This window comes from Aspergillus nidulans, chromosome III (assembly GCF_000011425.1).
Source record: "Aspergillus nidulans FGSC A4 chromosome III".
NCBI classification, from domain to species: Eukaryota; Fungi; Ascomycota; class Eurotiomycetes; order Eurotiales; family Aspergillaceae; genus Aspergillus; species Aspergillus nidulans.
In genome coordinates this window covers 1,543,304-1,565,188 of record NC_066259.1, presented here as the reverse complement: position 1 = coordinate 1,565,188, position 21,885 = coordinate 1,543,304, and the positions used below count along the sequence as shown (strand labels likewise).

The 21,885-nt window shown below is 51.8% G+C and overlaps 6 protein-coding genes across 6 annotated transcripts, besides 1 other annotated feature; 2 read left to right on the top strand and 4 right to left on the bottom strand.

Annotated features, from left to right (window-relative positions):
• Positions 1-21,885: part of a sequence feature (contig 1.79 190..209053(-1)) that runs on past both edges of the window.
• Positions 4-2,028, bottom strand: ANIA_04598 (folliculin domain-containing protein; the record flags this gene model as incomplete). The annotated part of the gene is made up of 2 exons (XM_050611686.1): positions 1,705-2,028; positions 4-1,365 (listed from the first exon to the last, which is right to left on the bottom strand). Exons 1-2 carry the CDS (start codon positions 1,714-1,716, stop codon positions 4-6), a joined length of 1,374 nt encoding a protein of 457 aa, XP_050467686.1. The 5' UTR covers positions 1,717-2,028.
• grc3 (polynucleotide 5'-hydroxyl-kinase) lies at positions 5,571-8,241 on the bottom strand (the record flags this gene model as incomplete). Its single annotated transcript, XM_657111.1, has 5 exons — positions 5,571-7,151; positions 7,202-7,513; positions 7,563-7,686; positions 7,748-8,141; positions 8,202-8,241. 5 exons carry the CDS (start codon positions 8,239-8,241, stop codon positions 5,571-5,573), a joined length of 2,451 nt encoding a protein of 816 aa, XP_662203.1.
• Positions 8,437-9,664, top strand: ANIA_04600 (DNA-directed RNA polymerase I subunit RPA34). Its single transcript, XM_657112.2, has 2 exons — positions 8,437-8,790; positions 8,846-9,664. Exons 1-2 carry the CDS (start codon positions 8,585-8,587, stop codon positions 9,594-9,596), a joined length of 957 nt encoding a protein of 318 aa, XP_662204.1. The 5' UTR covers positions 8,437-8,584; the 3' UTR covers positions 9,597-9,664.
• atg26 (UDP-glucose:sterol glycosyltransferase) lies at positions 10,962-15,612 on the top strand (the record flags this gene model as incomplete). Its single annotated transcript, XM_657113.2, has 3 exons — positions 10,962-12,269; positions 12,320-14,905; positions 14,952-15,612. The coding sequence occupies 3 exons, from the start codon at positions 10,962-10,964 to the stop codon at positions 15,246-15,248; spliced, it is 4,191 nt and encodes a 1,396-aa protein (XP_662205.1). The 3' UTR covers positions 15,249-15,612.
• On the bottom strand, positions 15,871-16,588 carry ANIA_04602 (tubulin-binding prefolding complex subunit PAC10; the record flags this gene model as incomplete). Its single annotated transcript, XM_657114.1, has 3 exons — positions 15,871-15,960; positions 16,029-16,497; positions 16,566-16,588. 3 exons carry the CDS (start codon positions 16,586-16,588, stop codon positions 15,871-15,873), a joined length of 582 nt encoding a protein of 193 aa, XP_662206.1.
• Positions 18,420-20,167, bottom strand: ANIA_04603 (allantoinase alX; the record flags this gene model as incomplete). Its single annotated transcript, XM_657115.2, has 2 exons — positions 19,502-20,167; positions 18,420-19,445 (listed from the first exon to the last, which is right to left on the bottom strand). The coding sequence occupies exons 1-2, from the start codon at positions 19,994-19,996 to the stop codon at positions 18,420-18,422; spliced, it is 1,521 nt and encodes a 506-aa protein (XP_662207.1). The 5' UTR covers positions 19,997-20,167.

Here is a 21,885-nt window from a genome sequence, read left to right as displayed (position 1 = left end):
TCGTTAGGCAATGACAGACCGTCGTGGTGCGATGGGAATGGGCTTCGGACCGGATGATATCTCAAGTTTCGACAGACCGAGATCGCCACCATCGCGTTTCTGCACGCTCTCTTTTTGTTTTCCAACGGACGTCGATGACACAGAGCGACGACGGCCCATGTCTTCCTCTTCATTAACTGTGCTACAGATGAAGCGTTCTTCAGAAACTGGTGGAGCTCCGAACATGGAACCAAGTTGCTGCAGCAGAGCTACAAAGCTTCCATGAATTTCTGCAAAGAGATATGTATTGCCCACGATTTCCGTCAGGTTTCTGGCTCTGACCTGGCCAGGGCGGCGAAGCTGCCCGTCCGGATCGACGGCGCGTCCGGTGAGAAATGATGAGACAGGGGTATACTGCCGGTTACCAGGCCGGTTAGCCACGTTGTTCTGCTCATCCCGTCGCTTCTCGTCCTCTTGAAACTTCTCTGCGGCATTGTAAATTGAAGTAGCGATGCGATCGAAAGCGCGCCAGATTATTGGGCAAGCACGGAACGCTCTGCGCGCATCCTTGCCAGCTAGGGCTACGAGCGCATAGCTGCGTCGTTTGCCGCGTGCCATTGGGTCGGGGAGTCGAAAGATGTAGGCAATTGTGTAACCGGCATTGGAGTCACCAAAGCACAAGGGACCAGAGGAAAGCCCGCGCGGGAGAAGCTCACAGCTAAGGGTTCTGATGGAGGAGCGCCGGAGAAGGGCATAGTCGGCGGGGTTTGGTGGGCCCCTGAGAGAGAGGTAGGTGAGGATGTGGTGGTGGCAGGAAATATCCGAAGCCACAGACGATGAGTGAAGAGAGTCGGGGAGAGAACCATGTATGTGAGCATCGTGCGCACTGTCGTCCAAATCGGAATGATTTGTGCCGCACGAGTAGACGACTTCCCTGGAGCGCAGAACAGGACTACCATTTTTGCCTTTCCCGTCGCCGCGCGCGGTCCCCGGTGCCCCAGGAGGTAGCTGTTTGCTTACATCCTCGGGCAAGGTCAAGCTACAGCTTGCGCAGGTGTCACCGTCTGCGCCGCCTAAGATGTTGAGTTTCTGAGTCTCAGTCGCATTGGACGGACTTTTCACAAAGCAAGGATAGTCTTCGATCCTGTGCGGAGTGTCGGCATTGTCGACTTGCTTCGCTGGTGATTTGACGGACGGCGATTGTTTACCGCTGGCATTCGTGCTGCGAAGGCCATGAGAGGAGACGGTGTCGTGGGATGTCGCGGGGGTGTCTTCAGAGGAGGATGTTGTGTTCTCGGGATAGCATTGCGAGCAGGAAAAAGGGAGGACCTGCGAGCATATGATCGACGTAGGACCATGTACCTCGCAGAAATGCGTCAAAGAAAGCTATGGGTAGGGAAAATCGGTTAGCCCATCAAGCCGTAACACATGCCCGGAGTCTTGGAAAGCAGGTCTCGGGGAGTACAAGAGCATGCTCCGGTGGTACGCAGCCATCCTGGGGCTGTATCTCTGCACCGGGATCACTGAACCATGATGGCCGAACCGGCTGTAAAGCAGGATCCCGCAGAAACCACAGAAACTGCAGAAACCGCAGATCCGCAAAAAGGGAGGCAGAGAAATGCGCAACGTTGACGCAAGGGTATGGTATAGCGGTATGGCAACCCAGGAAAACAATACAGACCGAGGGGGCAACCAAAACAACAAAGAAAAGAAGAGAACACTCACAATGAAATCCATATCAACTGCAGATTAACGTCTAACACAGTCCAGCAACAAGATTATACCATAGTCGTGATGCATGCTTTCTAAGACGTCGTTGGAGAGCTGGGTTGCGCCGGTGGCTCGTGGTTCTGGGCGAAGGTTCAAGAAGTGGCAATGACGCAGTGTTGAGGATAGCGCGAGAACAGGACGAGAACGGAGCGAACAAAAGCGAGCAGCGGCTGGAAGGTTCAGAGGAAGAGGAAGAATGGAGCGAATTGACGGTGCAAGCGTTGGTTGTAGCTGCAAAGGCCAGCCTCCTGCAGACTAGACGGGGAACCGGAATAGAAGATCCAGGCCAGGGTGGATAGAAGTAAGGCGTACGGCTGGATAACTAATAAGAAGAGGGGACTGGGATTCGAGTACGCAGTACCTGGGAAGTACTCGATAATAAATGGGTGTGGTCGAGTCAGGGCGACCTTTGACAGGGACAAAGGAAGAGACCAGAATCAAGGACGAAGGACGAATACATCTTCTTTTATTAATCCGGCATTGATCCTCTGGACTAGGTAAGAGACCAAGAGACCAAGAGGCCAAGACTAGACTACAAAGAAGGGTAGTGGAAGGGGCGTAGTGGAGGCGGCCTTTGGCCGGCCGCTGATTGGCTCCCACCTGGTCTGGAACTCCCCATTACATTGACAATGCTAACACCGATACGGAAGACAGCACAAGACAAGACGAAATCGCTTTTTCAGCTTCACGTTCGAGTCATTGAGTGAGGACATGAAAGGCGTCCAGGCAGATGAGCAACGGCCAAGCATACTTTTCTACGAGTTCAGCGGTCTGGCGTTTAAGCCAGTGTGATCCATCATCATCATCATCATCATCATCATCATCATTATGATGATGACGGATAATGATGATAATGATGATGGATCTCGTCGGCAGATCCCTCTTGGGTTGGACTGGAGCCCGACAGAAAACGGCCTTCAGCCTAATGCGCCGGTTTCCAATAGGGCTGCACGACGCAGACTCCTGAGCCAGTCTCTAACGAGTGTCCGCTTACAGCAGACGATTTGGGTTATCAGCGTCAGACTACTGGTTTGGAGTAGTCCAAACGAGACATCAAATACGGAGGATCACAGAGGATCACACTTGTCTCTATCAGGCTCTATCTCCAGGGCTATCTCCAGGGCTATCTCCTGGCAATCTCCATGGATACGTTTAGCCGGAACCCAGCACCCCGGGACGCGGCCCACTCAGTGTGCTTTACGCAATCGAAGCTCTGTAGAACAAAAGGAAGAACTCTGAGATCCACCGGTGCCCAAGATGCACATGATCACCGTTACTATCGACAGAGACGGCTGGATTCGGCTGACCTTCAGACGGAGGCGAATGGAAAACGGCAGAAAAAAAGCAACGGTGCTGACAAGTGACAACCGACATCCCATCAGACCGGATGGCAATGGATTCTCCCGCTCGCCGGCCCATGTCTCGGCATTATCCCTGCCTTTTGGGGTCCGGCCGCATGGGTGTGGGACAAAACAATTCGCCAGCTGAAGCTGATTGCTTCGCTGCCCGTTTGCTCAGTGGCAGAGCTAGAGCTCAGTGCTTAGTGCTCAGTGCTCAGTGCTCAGTCGGCTGAGTCTTGAGTCTCTGACTCTCACTCTCACATGCTCGGCGGAATGGCCGGATATCGACCGGTGGGACGGACGAAACAGGCGCCATCGATTTCTCATCCTTCCGAACATCCTTGGCCGTTAGATTATTATTGATTAATTTGAATCCTGCGACGGGATGTTCGGGATGTTTGATTGTTACGGTGCATTCCAGGGCGACTTTCAGGGTGACTTTCCAGGGCGACCTCTGGCCTGTTGGTCGTTCGACCACTCGGCCGTCCGGTCTCGCTGACTGGCGGGACAATCGCATTCAGAGGCTGAAGGTGTGATTCGGGTGCATAAGCTTCTGCATGCGTATGATTGTTGCAGCAGGGATCAGATGCCGGGTCAATGCGACCGGCCACATTCTTGTCTTGCGCCAGGACCGTCGCCAGGACCGTCGCCTGGCTGCAGTTGGAATGTGATAGTACACCCCGGCCACCCGTCTCTTGTCTCTGGTAAATGCTCCGTACCGCGTACACCTGCGAGACCAGGACGCACTCGGTCTCTAGTCTCAGTTGGTCGCGGTCTTACGGAAGACTGCCTGTTCCTAGTCTTGGCGCCATCATCCTTCACTGTGGCAGCGGCTCCGAAAGTTGATAGATCAATCGACGGTTTGAGACACTCGCGGAAACAGGGCACACGATGAGTTTACAGTTCCAGCCATCCCCACTGCTGCCGGCAAATCGCCAACCACAACTTCACTCCGGATGGACTACGGTGTCTGAAGAAAATCGCGCTTCAAGCCTCCAATCCACATCTGCCGCTTCAAAGTAGGTTTGAGAACCTCCCCACGTGGGGCCTCCACTGAGTTCGCCTTTACCACATGAAAGTTCACCCATGATAATAATACAGAGTATAAAAATATATAAAAATAAATAACCGGTTTCGCAAGAGGACGGTCCTACGGTGTACGAACTCGGAGGCCCAGTGGACTAACACAGCTGGGAGACACTCGTCGATCATTCAGCTCATTTGCCTGTACTCGTGTCCCAGTTGATCACCCGAATATACTCCGTATCTCAACTTCATTCTCGTACTCTCGTCGCCAGAACGAGCTCTGACTAGCGACTGCAACAGAACATCCACTTTTAATCAACAATCATCAACAACAATCAACAACAATCAATACCAGAAACCCATTACTTAACCCATTACCTAATCCGATCCCCTCCGATTTCCTGGGACTGACTCCAGCTTCATCGAATACTACAATCACAAAGTCTCGATCCGCCCATCTCAGTCGACTTTCTAATCAACCCGATCTAGATGGATCGACTTCGACAGTAGTGGAGACCTTCTCAATGTAAAAGCTTTCCTGTAGCCAATTAAGCCCTGACCCATACGCGCGCTTGAGTGATTTTATTCATTTTCATTGCTAAACTATATGCATGCCGGTGGGGATCACTGTCAGCTTTCTCGAGGCCCCGCCTTATCGCAACACTTGCACTAACCAGTCCTGGCAAATGGGTTGGGGTTCTTGGACTGTGTTCGGATTGGGTTTGATTCAGATTCACTTGCAGGCGGACTGATTGTGACCTGCAGAGAGCAGGAATCAGCCCCTCATCTTTTACTTTCCCAGGTAGGAGCTGATGACGACCTTGACCTCCGCTTTGGATGGCGCTTTGGATGGCGAGGACTGAGCCCGCCGTACGCGCAGAGTGGCAGGTCCATGCGAAAAGCAGACTACGCAGCATTATCGCCAGCATCAGCGTCAGCTCAGTCTTACGGACGATAGCCCTGGACTCAGGGAGATGCCTTATGTGCTTTCAAGGGTTCATGCCCATGCGCGCAAGCGGCCGTCAAGATTCAGTTCGTGACTGGACGATACCACCGCTAGCAATGATCACAGCTGGGCAAAATGAGCCAGGAGAATTGTGGCTGGAAGCTGCGGAGATGATGAATGTTTGCTGCGCCGATCATACTGATATTGGGCGTTGGGCCTCAAGACTGGGCAGGGAACCTTTGTTTATTGTTTGATTATCGTATTGCTTTTTGGGGTGCGACTTTCGCTGGTGAGGGTAGAGTCCACCAGAAAGAATCAATCAGGTATACGATGAACCCGGCGAGGTAGGCGCTGAGCGGTGTAGCTAGAATCCATAGTTTAGGTAGACGTTTCGTGGACGTTTCGTGGACGTTTCGTGGACGTAGTTTGTGCGGAATCAGTTTTGCGACACTATCTCCAAATAGCTAAACCGCTGTCTATACATTTACCCGCAGAGGTGCAGGAGACGGTCAATACCCAACCTCATCCTCACTCTCAATCCCGGCCTTCTTCCTCAACTTCCACAGCGCCCTCTGCGCCGCCTCCTCCTGTTTCCTCCTTCCATGATCCTCAACAACGGTCATGAACGGAACATCCTTCGCCCGCCGAATTCTCTCCTTCAACAACCCCAGCAACCTTTGCTCCACACTCTCATCGCCTTGCTCACCCACCCCGGCCTCTTTCCTCCCCCGGATCCCCCTTCTAACCCTTCGTTCCTCCGCCCTAGCCGCGTAGTACTCCTCGGCAACCGCCCAGTTCGGGTTATCGAGTACCCCGCGGACGAGGACGAGGGCGTGCCCTCGTTCGAGGCTTTGGATTAGGCGGGTGGAAGGGATGGGGGTGACAAGGTCGAGGGTCTGGGTGTCCGGGTTGATGGAGCGAATTAGGGCAAGACCGAGCATTGAGGATGAGGAGGGGTGGAGGGGTGTGGACGTTCCGGGGCCGCTGGTTATGTAGGGTAGGGATTCTTTCGTGGAAATTGTTAAGGTTGTTAGGTGGGATATCGTTGCGTTTCGGTTGTGCTCTGTCTCATTCTCCATGTCGACGTCGTCGTCGGCGTTGGAGGTAGCCTCTTCTTCATTAGCTGGTGGTGCGTTGGAAGATGGGATTGGAAGAGCATTCGGCGACTCAATGGCGACGACGCCAACAAGAGCTCCTTCTAAGCTCTCGCAGAGCAGGTCAGGTATGATCTGCGAGTCTAATGTCATTACTCCATGAACACCGCGATTCTCGCCCGCATACCGAACGCGGAAAGGCCGGTTCTTGGAGACAGGATTCTCAAGCCACGTTGGATGACTGACACCCGCTGGCTGAGCCATATGGAAATATGACTGCATCTGCATCGAGCGGAGCTGAGCGCTCGACCGACTGACAAACTCTGTAGGCTGGGAAGGGAGAATGGTTAGTGAAACTCTAGCAAGGCTTGCAGCCTGGCTAAGAGGCTCAACGACCTCTGTCGGCCCTTTCTCACTCATATACACGACATCCGATAGCCCCAGCGACTGGATAAGGTACGTCGCAACCTCCAGGCCAAGACCGAAAATCCAGCCGGGATAGTTGATAATAAGGGGACATTGAGGGTATGTTGCTAGCAAGGTGCGGTACTGCTCCATAAGGTTCGCGGCGGCTAAAACGTAGTGGTCGGGATCTTCCTTTGGGGATGTCGCACCGATATGGTGTGCGCGGATGATTGTCCCTTCGCGCTCGTTATTCAAAGAAGGGTGCGTGAATGGCGGGCCGAAAACCGGGGAGCGTAAGTGAGCAAGATAGACTTGGCCCATTGGCAAGAATTCAGGCTGACCGGGGTCAAGGTCTAGGAAGGCGACGCCGTCGGTGTTGGTGTAGTTCAATTCGGGTTGGGGGGCTGGACTAAGGAGGTGATTCAGAAGGTAGCGGCCGAAAGTTGATTTTCCTGATGCTTTGGGCCCACATATTAGAACTTGGAGACGGCCAGCTCGTTGGGAGAGGACTTTTATGGCGGCGCTCCATTGCTTTTCGAGGTGTAGAGGGCGCAGATGGCGTTTAAGGGGATCGTCTGCGGATGTATGGAGCTATGTATGTTAGACTCTCGATGTCTGATACTGGCTAAAAATATACTCACAACGGAGAATGTCCTCCTTGCGTCCTGTCCAACTGCTTTCAGGCTCAGCTTGTCCGCCGGCGTGTTCCCGCTATTCCATAGGCGCTGATATAGAGGGGATAGATCCCTTAAACGGGTTATCCCGCTATGGCATGACTTGAACTCAACCTCTGCCGCCCCGTTAACGCCAGTGACACACTTGATCACAGGAAGCGAGTGGGTTGAAGGAGCGTAGACACGGTAGACTCGAGGAGAGGGGTGCAACTTCGCACCCATCACGCTCACAACGCCCCGTTTCACCCACAGATCGTACTGTCCAATGAGTACGATGCTCTGCAAAGTATCAGCGTAGCCCGTGTTCATGGGATCAAAATGAACGAACCAGTTTCTCCTGGATGCGAACGCATAGGGTGTCTTCATCGCTGTAGACGATATTGTTCTTGTTCAGTCGAATCTTCGAAAGAGGGAACACAACCGTCATCGTGTTGTCAGCCGGGGATTCGTAACTATAGCCGTCAGTCTCAGCTCGAGGACACCACCGAATATAGAGATAGACGGAGTCAATACCCATCCTCAGCTGCAGGAACAGCCACCACACCAGCTGCATTCTCCTCGACAGCATCCTCTCCTTCCGACTCCTCGTTCGAAGAACGTTCTTTCTCAAGATCTTCAACCTCGATTTCTGAGTCTTTCATGCGAGTCTCCCGTGTCCTAGTTATAGTCCCACTATCAACCCTCTGCACTTTCTCAGTCTTCGCGGCACTCCGCTTGCTAGTCCGTTTCGTATCTTCCTCTGAGGTCGATTGTGCTTGGGATTCTTGCAATGAGCGTCGGGGTCGTTTAGACGGCGGTTCTGCGGCGACATCTGTGTGCGTAGTCTTCTCTGATGCGACAACTGTCTGAACCTGCGTCTGCGTCTGCTGCAATCGAGCTTTGCGCGCGGCGAAAGCGCTGACCGGAGCTAAAAAATCATTGTGAGCCTTTTGAGCGTCCCCGAAGGGTCGCGGGTCCCAGATCATACCTGCTGCTGCTGTCTGCCTGTCGGCTTTTCTCTTCATCATTATTCAATCAGTTGAACTCGAATATTGCAGGGAAAGACACTTTTTGCGGGCTGCGATAAATTCGAGCAACATAATTTCCTGCGGAGATTCCGCTGTTGTGGCCCGTGCTCTGCGGAGCAAAAAAAAGTTCCGTCGCTCACTCAAACTTCGACTCGGCGTGTCGCAACCTGAACTCACGAACCACAGGTCTAAATACGCCGGTCCTCACCAATTGCCAGGGCGCAGCTAGAATCAATCTTCATATCTCTTAGCTGTACAACATTGGATATTACGCAGCAGCCTTAACCGTCGCCGGCTTCGTCTATTCGCTTCCGCCAACCATCGATTCATCCGCCCCAGCAAAATGGCGGCTAAGCCAGTAAAAGAGCCCAAGAAGGCTCGTGAAACAAGATCAGAAAGCGTATCAAGCTCGTCGGCAGCCTCAGATTCCGGAGCCGAAGAGTCGTCGAGTTCTAGTTCAGAGGCGGAACAGTCCGATAGCTCTGATAACGAAAGCGCCGCGTCTTCAGACGAAAAGGCCACTGGCCAGAATGGAGAGTCAGGTCAAAAGTGAACATTCTCCTCGTGCAAATTCATTCGCTTAGCAGTGTTAACATGTCTTCAGAGTCTCAAAACCAAAGGCTTTCGGCGCACCGCGGCAATACAAACCACCTTTCGGCTTCAAATCTGCCAAAAACCAGCCTTCCTCATCCACTACAACCTCCACCTTGTCGAACCTAGCCGGAAAACAAGTATTCCACATTACTGCACCTGCATTCCTTCCACTTTCGAAGGTCAAGGAAGTCTCGTTAGCAGGAGCTTTGAAAGGCGAACCGATCTTAAAGCACGGAGGCGTCAACTATGGAATCCCCGCGGATAGTCTTACACACGCCCAGGCAGGCGCCGGCGGACAGTCACTATTCCTCTATGACGCCAAGTCCCAGTCCTACTACACCACAGTGACGAGTATCCCTACCTACCGCATCCAGGAAATGGTCGAACTTCCAGGCGGCGCGGAACTGGAGGAAGCCACCGTCAGATCTGCAAAGGCCATGGAGAAGCCGCCGAGAAAGCAACCCAAGCATTTAAAGATGCGCTTCCGGCCTGTCGGGAGCGGTGACGCGCCACCAGAGACGCTGGGTTCGAGCTCTGAGGAGTCAGAGGGGGAGGAGCATACAGTGAAAGTGCCCCAGGGGCTTGAAAAGGAGAAGGAGAGGAAGAGAAAGCATCAACAAACAGAGGGTGATGGGAGCCAGGCCGCCGGCTTACCGCGGAAGAAGTCGAAGAAGCATTCTAATGATGTCGAGGCCGGGGAAGAAAAGTCCAAAAAGAGCAAGGATCGGGATGGTAAGAAGCGAAAGAAGGAAAAGGCTTGATTGAAGGTTGGTGGAAGTCCAAAAAGCTTAGCGATAGATTGTTCTTAAGTATCTCATGCATCATGCCATGTAATAAAGAAGTGCATAACAGTGCCTTGTACATGCCATGGCCTCTATACTCAAGCACCTAAGCGCACCCTCTCCTGAAGTCTTCACCTTACAGATACGCACTGTCAGCGACTGCTGGATTCTGTCTGACCTATAAAACATATATCAGTCATGGACAAGGGCCACCACCGTAGCTTCCAAATCAGGCCAAAACCAACGGCTACTGAGACATGCAATACCATGCTCAGAGGTCAAGGTTTATCTGCTTAACCTGGTAGACACGAAACTGCCCGTGCTCCTTGGCTTGGCCCGCTCGTCTAACTGTAGTCCAGCCAGCACCGTCACGATATTTGCTTTATCCGCAACACCGGCTGCGTCTGTAAGCTTGCTGTATAGTACCACAAGCGCTCTGCACTATGAGGCGAAGACTGACTCTGGCGTGTGCGCTGGCGATGAGTGGGCCTTGATATCAGGCGCCAGACGTCAGGGCCAAAATCGATTGAGGGAGTGTTGCCTGGAGACCCGTGGACTGCAAATCGCCTAACTTAAATCAGTTAGTGGCCCCATGGATCTGCGATCACTGCCTCGGGGTTACAAGTGTCCCGACATCCAGAGCAACTTGGGCACCCAGAATACCGTACCTCCTCATGACCTCTTTCATGTATCTTACGGATAGGGTCATCCATGCTGCCCACGTTCTCTACGTGACTCAAATAACCCATGACAGAGCATGAGGAAAAGTTGCTGATTGGAGATTCATTTACCCATCACATGCGGCGGTGCTGATTGGCCGGATGCTATTGGGCCAGCTGATAGCGGCTGTACTGGCAAGTGACGCCAGCCGACTACTCTACATCCTTTGCCTAGATTCACTTGCATCACTCGTGCTTCGCGACCGCTTGTTGCCCTCGAGAACCTGTCATAACGTCTTCCTCGCAGGATGATCCGAGAGACAACCTGGATTGTGCTGCTTTGACGGCTCTGAGGTTCCCGTTCCATTGAAACACTTTCTACGGAGGCTCTTATCGGTTCATGGAATGGACAACGGGTAGCTCTCTCTTCCAAGGCTCCCTTTCTCCCTCCTGATTGACTTCGTGATGATATGATACTAATTAGACGTCTGTTTACATAGTTTGGTCTGAGTTACTTTGTCGTTTTATTTCGGCTTCTTTATCGTGATCAGCGACACCTTTTATACCGCGGTACAACTGTTCGAGGATTGTCAATTGCCCAGTGCTCTCATTTCACTCGCACCAAGAGTTTGCAAATCGCTTCGACCGTTTCCTTTTATATTTTCTCCAAACCCGCGACAGGAAAATGAGGCCATTTATAGACGATGCGAAGCGGCGAGCGGAGCGGAGACTCAGCGCAAGCAGGCAGTCAATATCCGCAAGACGCATGTTCGCCAGCTCCTTCCCAGACCGCCTGAAAGTGGATGCCGATGATGCTCAGATGGACTATACGGCTCCCCCCAGTAGTAATGATTCTCGGGATGGCATGCAATACATGCAACAATCGGTGATGTCCTTGATCGCCGCCGTGGGTAGCCGAACCGATCTCCGTGCGCGTTTCGATGACTCTAGCGATAGTGAGGAAGAGACGAGAACAAGACCACGATTTCTGTCTGAGAAGCCCTTTGACCAACAAATTACTGCGTCGCCACGTGCGGATGTAACTCTTCATGTCCCGTCAGCGCCTGAAACGAGAAGTAGTTCGAGAGAAAGAGGCCGCCGTCACCGGCGATCGATATCGGAGCATAAACTCTTTCGGCCGTTCAAGGCAGGATCCGCAAGTCAGGATAAGAAACAAGATGCGAGCCCGGACCCTGGGCCGTCCACCAGTGACAGGCTATCTCCGATTCCGGTTCTCCCAAGGCCGCGCAGTGCAACTCCTAGGGCTGCCCCCATCCTCAGCCGCATGGTCGAGGCTCGAGCCCTTCTGGAAACTGAGAATCCAGAGGAAAACCCGCAAACGCTAGAAGAGAAAGAGCAAGGCGTCTCTAAAAAGTCCCAGGTGTCCCCGCTCTCTCGCCAACTAATGGAAATGTTTCGTTTCCCTACACCCGAAAAGGTTGTCGTTGAATATGCATGCTCTCTACTCCAGAGCATGCTCCTGCAGGGGTACATGTACGTTACCGAGGGACACATCTGTTTTTACGCTTATCTTCCGAGGCAATCCACGAGAGTCATCAAGTCAGGTTACATCTACAAGCGTGGTCGAAAGAACCCTAAGTATAACCGTTATTGGTTCTCATTAAAAGAGGATGTTCTTTCGTACTACGCTGATCCGTCGAACCTCTATTTTCCCAGCGGTCAAATTGATCTCCGATATGGAATCTCTGCGTCTTTAACCGAACCCAAGGATAAATCCCGGGAGTCAAGGGATTTTCAGGTTACAACCGACCATCGGACCTACTACTTTAGAGCCGATAGCTCTGTAAATGCGAAAGAATGGGTCAGGGCATTGCAGAAAGTTATATTCCGGACACATAACGAGGGCGAAAGTATCAAAGTGGCATTCCCAATCGAGAATATTCTTGATGTGGAGGAGAGCCCGATGGTTGAATTCGCCCAAACGTTCAAGATACGTGTTGTCGAAAGTGAAGAGACTTATGCGATTGATGAGGTATGTTACTATGGTCAATATCTCAAGTATTGTGCTAATTGTGCACAAAGCATTATTTCACCTTCTTCGATCCTGATTCCGGCCGCAGAGCCTTTGATCTGCTCAAGGGTCTTATAAGTGGCACTCCGACAAGGAGTCCTCCCGGCCTGTCACCTTTACCGGATCACACAGCTCAGCCAAGGAGGTCTCGTGGATCCCAAAATAGGTGGTCTTTGACTAGTGGAAGCAAGTCTCAAGTGGTTTCTACACGGCGACAACGAAGTGCAAGCACCAGCATTCTGGGCTCTGGTACGGGCAATGAGAATTCCCCGCAGAGACAAGAAGATTCTTCAAGCTCTTTTTTCAATTCTATAGATCAGGTCACCGAGTCGTCAGCGGTATTGCAGTCGATAACAGACACAACGGAGTCTGCAAGTCAAATACTGAACCGAAGTGACGTCTTTCAATCACCTACAATACATACTTGGCAGCAGCGCACATCTGGGACAGCTAGGTCGAACCGCCGCCATTCAGATGAAATAACTAGGTCTACAACAGAGCACGGCCTCGATGGCATTTCTCTTGCACGGGACGGGCCTGAAATGCAGTATACAAATAGCGACTCTGAGCAAGAATCGAAAGATGCATCCAGACTTTACTCAGCTGTTGCATTAAACGAAATCGTTAAGGCTGGGACGTACCCTCTTCAGCGCGCAGCCGGTCTCGCGGGGTATTTGAAGAGTCGGTCTAAAGAAATGAGTAATCTTCTGGCGACGGAGTCGATGGGTTATATTGAAAAAGTGTCAGGTATGTGGGCTGGTGGCAGAAGGCATTACGGGGAGACAGATGGTCTCTTGCCGGACGACCGCGCGTTATACCCTGAAACCGCAGAGGAAAGCCTGAGAGACCGGGAACGCTTTCGGGCTCACTTTGCTCTGCCGCCAACAGAGAAGCTTGAAGCGGCCTATTTTGCATACCTGCACCGTGCACTTCCGCTCTACGGTAAGATATACATCAGTCAAAACAGACTTTGTTTTCGCAGTCTGCTTCCCGGAACCCGAACGAAGATGATACTTCCGCTGCATGATATTGAGAACGTGGAGAAGGAAAAGGGGTTTCAATTCGGATATCACGGACTCGTCGTTGTTATTCGAGGGCACGAGGAATTATTTTTCGAATTCAACGCGGCAGACGCTCGCGACGATTGTGCTGTTACCCTACACCAGAGGCTTGAGTCAGCCAAGTTTCTAGTTGAATCGATCTCATTATCGCAACAGGAGACTGATGAGTCCGAGGCAGCGAAAGTAGAACATCGAATGCTACAGGAAGCCCGTCGAAATGCTTCAGCTGAACAAGATCTTCGCCCCGGGCTCAGCGAGTCGTCAGAGCTTCACTCGATATTTGATGACCCTCGTGCTTCGATTGTCAACTTCAAGCCAGCCGAACCTTTGAAGATTACGTGCCTAACTATCGGCTCGCGCGGTGACGTGCAACCGTATATTGCCCTGTGCAAAGGTCTGCTTGCGGAGGGGCATAAGCCCAAGATCGCGACTCATGCAGAATTTGAACCTTGGGTCCGGAAGCATGGCATTGATTTTGCTCCCGTTGACGGTGATCCAGCTGAACTCATGCGGCTGTGTGTGGAGAATGGAATGTTCACCTACTCGTTTCTCAAAGAGGCCACCGCCAAATTTCGAGGTTGGATCGATGATTTGCTGTCATCTGCTTGGAGAGCTTGTCAGGATAGCGACCTTCTCATCGAATCCCCAAGTGCAATGGCCGGCATTCACATCGCGGAGGCGCTCAGAATTCCATACTTCCGTGGTTTCACGATGCCTTGGTCAAGGACGCGAGCATATCCTCATGCATTTGCGGTGCCTGAATCTAGACTGGGCGGAGCGTATAACTACATCACTTACGTGATGTTTGAGAATGTGTTCTGGCGGGCTATTGCTGGCCAAGTGAACCGCTGGAGGATGAAGGAGCTAGGGCTTAGGGCCACCAACCTCGACAAAATGCAACCCAACAAAGTCCCATTCCTCTACAATTTCTCTCCCTCAGTCGTGCCTCCACCGTTGGATTTTCCGGATTGGGTCCGTATAACCGGGTATTGGTTTCTGAGTGAAAGTTCCGACTGGACGCCTCCGAGAGCGCTCGCGGAGTTCATTCAGTGCGCTCGACAAGACGGGAAGAAGATTGTTTATATCGGCTTTGGATCGATTGTTGTTTCTGACCCGTCGGCCTTAACACGAACAGTTGTCGAGTCAGTACAGAAAGCCGATGTGCGCTGCATCCTTTCCAAAGGGTGGTCGGCCCGTCTCGGGGACCCGACTAGCACGAAGGTAGAAATTCCGCTGCCACCTGAAATTCACCAGATTCAATCTGCCCCCCACGACTGGCTCTTCTCGCAGATCGACGCCGCTGCTCATCACGGTGGTGCGGGAACTACAGGCGCAAGCCTTCGTGCCGGCGTACCCACCATTATTAAGCCCTTCTTTGGTGACCAATTCTTCTTCGGCAACCGGGTAGAAGATCTGGGTGTCGGTATATGTATGAAGAAGCTAAATGTCAGCGTGTTCTCTCGCGCGCTCTGGACAGCTACTCATGACGAGCGTATGATTGTGAGGGCGAAACAACTTGGGGAGCGGATACGAAGTGTAAGTTCATAAATAAATATGCTAGGCATGCCCTAATCTGTAGCAGGAGGACGGTGTGGCGACTGCCATTCAGGCTATATATCGTGACCTCGAGTACGCCACAACCCTAACCCGACAGCGCTCAAGTATTTCAAGCACGCCATTTTCGCCAACGCCCTCAACAAAGACATCGGATGATCAAAACGCGAACGACGACATTGCCGACATTGAGGATTGGACCTTCATTGGAGACGAGTCTGATCTGGAATTTCCGAGGCGAGCGCGAGAAAGAGCGGTGTCTGGTGCAGACAATATACCTGAAAGAACCATTTTGGGTAGTAGATCCATTTATGCGGATTCTTAGGTAGAGGCAGAGCCTCCTTTTTCTACGATGGATGATACGGTAATGTTCTCTGACATAGCACCATTGCTTTAATTCTGGAATGCTTCTTTCATTGTTTTTACTTGGTCACCATCTTTTGATGCCCTGGGTCAACTGGCGTTTCCTAGCATGCTTTTGTTTATAGATGCTCACTCGACTTACCTATGCACATTTGCGAACCAGCTGGTTTATATGCCTACGATATATTTGCTGATTTGAAGCCTTTGCGAGTGATAACGCTTCTAATGTTGATCATGATAGACGATGGAGTCATACTGGTTTTGGTAATGAGGATTATGTACCTAGGTACCTTTGTGGTGGAGTTCTGAATGTCTACGCTTCTCAGCAAACATACTTCTATACCACACTCAGAGTTGTTATTTGATTCGCCCGTCGGCTGTCATAGCGTTTTATTTTGCTCTCTGAGCTGTCAGAGACGCGAGGCGAGTGTATCCAGTCATGTAGCTGGCAATCAACTATTTACGTAGGTGGCCAGAACGACCATGGAGAAGTGATAGCGTGCATTAGAGGTTCAGTAGCCAGCTACTAGACCCAATGCAATCACCTCTCATTTCAGAGCTGTCCAATCGCGTTACCTATCATCTTATGAGGTCTCCTCCTTACCCTCAGCCCTCTCTTTCCGCCTCTGCACCACATCCCAATTATACACGCGCGCTGTAGCAACCTCCAACGTCTGTCATAAAAGTCCACATTAGCCGCATGCAACGAGACCAAACGGTTTAGAAAAGGTAGAAGACAAACCGTAATCTGCTCCCTCAGAAACTCTAAATCTTCATCACAGTTTGCTAGACTCTGCTCCGCAGCCGCCAACTTGTCCTCCAACATTGCCTGCGCCTCCGCAATCGGATAAGCCAGCATAACATTAGCTCCTAGCCAAAGATACACCTCTTCCGTATGTGCGGGGTCGACGGTCGCACGCGCATAGAGCGTATCGTTCAGCTCGAAATTTGTCTCGAGCGGTGTCGCAGACGAACTTTCTTTCCGCGCCTTCAAGAACGTGACCATCTCCAGCGTTTTCTTAATATCGGGGATCTTCTCGCGCAGCCCGGCAGCGCGCCGCGAGGTGTTGACTTCCATGAATTGGTACTTTGAAATCATTTCTTGAAATGAGCGCATCGTCGGTTCGACGTCTGCGCGGGAGGAGACATAGTCGGAGACGTTGTCGACGAAGGGAGCCACAGGAATGCCCCGCGGGTTTGTTTGTGTTGGGCTTTCAGTATGTTAGCTCTGCGGCGGTTGCGATTTGAGTTGGCTGGAGAGAAATCGATGAGGACATACTCTGAGGGCTTTTTGTCTGCCATTGTTGCTCTTTCGGACCTGGACTGACAAGGGGGGGATAGAGGGCTGGAAGTTGGAGATGATGATAGAAGAAAAGTGATGAGAGCGGAGTGGGGGAGTTGATTGCCTGTTGAGGAAAAGTGGGTTTTCGCCTTCTAAACCCTTGTGATCCTAAGCTTCTATGCTACAAGATAACTAAATCCACTCATCATCTAACTCAGGGATACATAATTGTCATATGATGCACTCGAGAAGCTAGTATCTTAAGAAGAATGGTCAACCTCACCACAACATCTCCCATCCTCTCCGCTCTTGAGGCAGTCCCTCCATCCACCCGCGAAGACCTCAACCTCCCAATTCTCGAATCACTCGCGCTGGGAAAACCCATATCACACGACCAGATCATCCGCATTTCCCGTTACTTCAAAGAAACTCAGAGCTCTTATAACCCCAATGCAGATGGCGGAACTAGTGTTGATCGAAGCCTCGACGCGCTCCTCCGGGGAACGAAGCTATACATCCCTCCACCTCCGCCAAAGCCAGAACCTGCATGTCTCCCGTCTCTGGCATATTCAATACAACAAATCCAATGGAGTACCGACTAACATCTATATCTAGTCTCCCGAATACTTGGCACTCAAAGCACGCCTTCTCGCCGCCGCCGAAGCAGATGCTTACACTCGGATGCTCTCACCACCGACCGCATTATACACAGACCCGTTATTTGACACGACGAACTCAAGATTAGCCGCCTTACATGACGCCCATAAGGACCCCTCAGCCGAAGACCCGACTTACAGAGACCCGCTCACACCGTCCCTCGTCCTAAATATCTTCCTCTCTGTTATAATCACAGGGTTCAGCGTCTACTGGGCTCTGACATCCTTCGCGATGCCGGAGATATTAGTTTCAAGGATTTCGTCGACGTGGTCTCCGGGGCAGGGCAGTGGCGGTTCTAGAGCATCGGAACCAGTTCGTGTTTTACTTTCACTCTTTGCGGCGCTGGGGGTCGGTGTCGCGGAGGTATTGATTTATGCGATTTATCTGGGGAAGATCGAGGTGGCGAGAGATAAAGAGGGGCGGCGAAAAGAGAAGAAGGTGGTTATAGGGAGTGAGGAGGTGGGGGGCAGGGGTAGAGATCAACAGAGTACTGAAAAGACAGAAATCAAACTCAATGGTGAGGACAAGGAAGTCATCTGGGGGAGAGGACCGAATGGAGGTCTGCGGAGGCGAGTACGTGAGAAATGGGAAGAAACGACAAGAGACGAAGACCAGGAATGATTCGGGATTTGGCGGGTGATAGTAAGTACAATTCCAGCCCATTGACTGGACATAACAAGTCAACTTTCTAGTCCGTTCTGTCCCTGGACGAACAGAACACATTCAAGTGTATACGATACCTAAGCAAATGAAGAATATGTCCTGTCGAACAGGAATGTTAAAACATTACCCAACATAGAACGATGGGATGGAATGAGTCGAAACCCGAATATGATGGTATTGTCTCTATTGAACAAAAAGAAAGCTAAACAAAACTCTACACTCGCTTGTGTATTGGATGCTCGTGATGATAAAGCTGCGGTCATTAGTATGTATAGAAGGTATGCATATCCGGATGGGTATCATGGTTCTTCTTCCTGTCGTTCGTCGTCAATTATATATGGGTTGGATCGACTTGCTGCCGCAATGGCACGATACAGCGAGACGAGGCGCATATGGAGTGTGCATTCGCAACGAGACGCGTGCGGGTGCGGTGAGGGCCAGTCATGAAGAGAAGTGTAGGATGCATAAGGTGGGTATGTGAAAGGTATATATGCAAACGGGGAAGGTGCAAAAGCAAGGGAATGAAGGTGATCAAACCCTTTTCTCCAGGAGCAGTGACCCGGAAGGCGCCTTGACAGTGAATCCGTCATCCCTGTTGAAGATCTTCTCACCGCGCAGCCACGTTTCCCGGACCATCCCGCGCATCGTCCGTCCCTGGTACGGCGAGCATTTGTTACGGAAGAGCATGGTACTCGGCTCAACTTCCCACTCCGCTGTGTCGTCAAAGACACAAAAGTCCGCGTCGTATCCGGGGACAAGGTCGCCCTTGGATTTATGCAGCCCAACCTGGGCCGCGGTGTTGGCGCAGCAAAGATGGACGATATCCTGGAGAGCTTGTTTGGTTGTTGTGTCGTCTGGTGAGGAAGTCAGGCCCTTGCGGCGGGAGAGTTCGGTCCAGAGGATGGGCAGGCCCAGGCCGACGGAGGAGATGCCGCCCCAAGCGGAGAGGAAGCTGCCTTCGTTAACGACAGGTGTTGTGTTGGCATGCTTTGACGAGCCATGGCTGCAGTTGCCCGGGATATGGGAGGGGAGAAGCTTGAGGTCTGGTGTGCAAGGGGAATGGTCGGAGACAATGGTCTTGATGACGCCATCCTCGGCGTGGCGGTCAAGTTCGGCCCAGAGAGCGTCTTGGTTGGACTTGGAACGGATGGGCGGGCAGCATTTGTGCCGGGTGTCGCCATCACGAATCTCCTCGGCTGCAAGGGAGAGGTAATGGTAGCAGGTTTCGGCTGTAATGGGAACACCCTCGGCACGGGCCTTGCGCAGGAGTGGGATGGCCTCCATGGCAGATAGATGTACGATGTGCAAGGGGAGCTTGGGAGCTAGGTGGGACAACGAAAGGATCTCCTCTACTGCACAAAGCTCGTATTCTGAGGGACGAGAGGCCAGGAAAGTCGAGTAGGCCTCTGGAGCACCCTCAGGCATGACTTCGGGGAGTTCTGACGGTGTCTTGGGGGGAACCATCTCGGCGTGGAACATGAGCGTGGTTGGCTCATCGGCCAGTTCGGCCATGGCCTTGCGGACGTCTTCTGATGAGACGGCGGGGAATTCGTCAACCTGTGGAGGAGGTGAGTACAACCAGACACATCTGATAAGACGAGGCAGCCACTTACCCCACTGTCGATAAGGAATCCTTTGAAGCCACGAACACCTTCGCGGACTAGAGCCTTGAGCTCGCCTGCGTTGCCGGGGATGATGCCGCCGTAAAAGCCGACATCAACCCAACACTTGCCCTCGGCGGCCTTGAGCTTCAACTTGAAGTTCTCTACAGTTGTCGTGGGAGGAATGGCGTTCAAAGGCATGTCGATGACGGTGGTGACACCGCCAAAGGCAGCGGCCTGGGTGCCTGTATAGAAGCCCTCCCATTCGGTGCGGCCGGGTTCATTGAGGTGGACATGAGCATCTACCAGGCCAGGAAGCAATACGTACGGGGAGAAGTCCGTGTAGGGAGTGCCGTCAGGAAAGTCGGAGGCGGGGATGACCGAGTCGAAAACAGCAGTGACCTTGCCAGTAGTACGCGAGACGACAATCGTGGCGGAGGTCAGACGGCCGCCGATGACGGCTCGCGACGAGGTGAAGACGGCAATGGACGGGATCTCGCCATTCATCTTGAAAGACAATGAGCTTCAAGAAGAGACCGAGCAGGAATCAACCCTGGCCAAGGAAGATTACTAGTGGAAAAAAGAAAAAAAGAGGGCAGAGAGAGGAAGAAACGAGGGGAAGATCTGGCTCAAGATAGCACAGATAAAGATAAGAAGCGAGAGGAAGAGGATAAAGATAAGACCCAGGTAAGGAGGCGTGCTCTGCTGGTCAAGACCGATAACTCCAGATAAGCCATTGTGTCTTTATATAGCCCGATAAAGGCAAAGGAATCCACTGGCACCGCAGCCAAACCCTTATTTGATCGAGTAACGAAAATAACAAAAAACGTAAAACTTCAACCCTCGGGAATTCGGGACCCAACGCGGTTCCACTGACCCAGCGGGCTCTGCCTCCATTTTGCGGTCATCGTTTGCCGCTGCTAAATCATACATTCGTGGCCCTGACGTGGATTTTACTCGGCGCGCAAGAAATTCGGTCCTGACCGTGGCGACACCAGACCCTCGCGAAGGACAGCGAAGAAATCCCGTTCTGGGTATACCCTCACCATTGCCTTATTGGGACAAAACCGAATTTGCCCCGAGATCGGACCACGAGTTCTTCCGACTCGCCTCTTTCACTTCGACCCAGTTTATCCCTAAATACCCACATCCCCCATTTCCACGGGCCCATCGGCCGCCTCCGCTATCCGTCAGCCGTGATCGGGGCGCCTTTCGTCTCGTGCCGAGATATAATTACTCGATCGAAACCACAGCGTCTTGCGCAAAATTTTATTTCCCAAATTCTGACGTTGACGCGTATACCCAATGTGAGACCAAAGCAGTCAGCAGCAAAAGACCGCTCTTTGCAAATGCTACAGTAACTAGATCCGATCCTCCACCGAGAGAGAGACGAGTGCGAATAAGGCGCTGAAAGTGTGATTCGATTGCAGGACGATGAGGCTTGGTCTGGACAACACTAAGGACGCTGCCAATCGATCTGACTCCATCTAAATCCATCTAACTCCAGCGAAAACTGCACTGTCGGCGTCCTCCGCGACTCCGTTTGCAGCCGGGCGGCCTGGTCCAGTCATTGATTGTCAAATCGATCGAGTAACATGGATCAAACCTCGTTTCTTGTCTAGCAATCTACGACAAGGGTCTCGTGACAGTCGATTCACCGCCGCAAACTTTCAGAGTGAGACAACAAACAATAAGGAGTAAGTCATAGTGGTGGAGGTCATCTGGACAGTCAAAAATATGTGCTGTGTCCGTGCCCGCAGGGCACAGCGCGGTCCAGACCACTACTTGTCAAAGCAGCGACAGCGACCTGCGTAGGGACGGAATGTTGATCACCAATCGACAGAGTGATGGGATTCTTTCTACCCAGACCTTACGCGCTTATAATTGAGCCCGATGGAGTCAAGACAATCTTTCTCAAAGTATGAGATCTTCACGTCAGTGAAAGCTACGGCAGTATATTTTTGTAGGCGCCAAATAGGAATTCTATATCAAATATACAGACCCACCGTATGGCGACAATCTGTGCTGAAAGATACCGAGAAAGTAGGTCAAAAGTAATAGAGTTTGAATATGATAATGGCTTGAGGTATCTTATTAGGGTGTCTTTTCTACGGCCGACTGATGCCAAAACTGAAGTATTGTTATCGGAAATGCGGGGGTGGAGTTGGAGCGATAAGATAGAGTGATTTACTGCAACTCCACATCTTATACCCGATTGGGAATATGTGAAGTTATTCATAATCCAGCTTGTTTGTAATTCATCTTCTTCCTGGAGGAGTATATACCTTTGTTACGACACATCTCGCAATATTCAATATGACTGAGGAACAAAGAGCAGAATTACGTCTGGGGCCCAGTATAATACCCTTGCTACGGAGTGTCGACCTACCAAACTT

Coding starts and splice junctions, on each gene's coding strand:
- ANIA_04600 (XM_657112.2), top strand. CDS start 8,585: ATGGCGGCTAAGCCAGTAAAAGAGCCCAAGAAGGCTCGTGAAACAAGA. Junction 8,791..8,845: donor AATGGAGAGTCAGGTCAAAA/GTGAACATTCTC, acceptor ACATGTCTTCAG/AGTCTCAAAACCAAAGGCTT.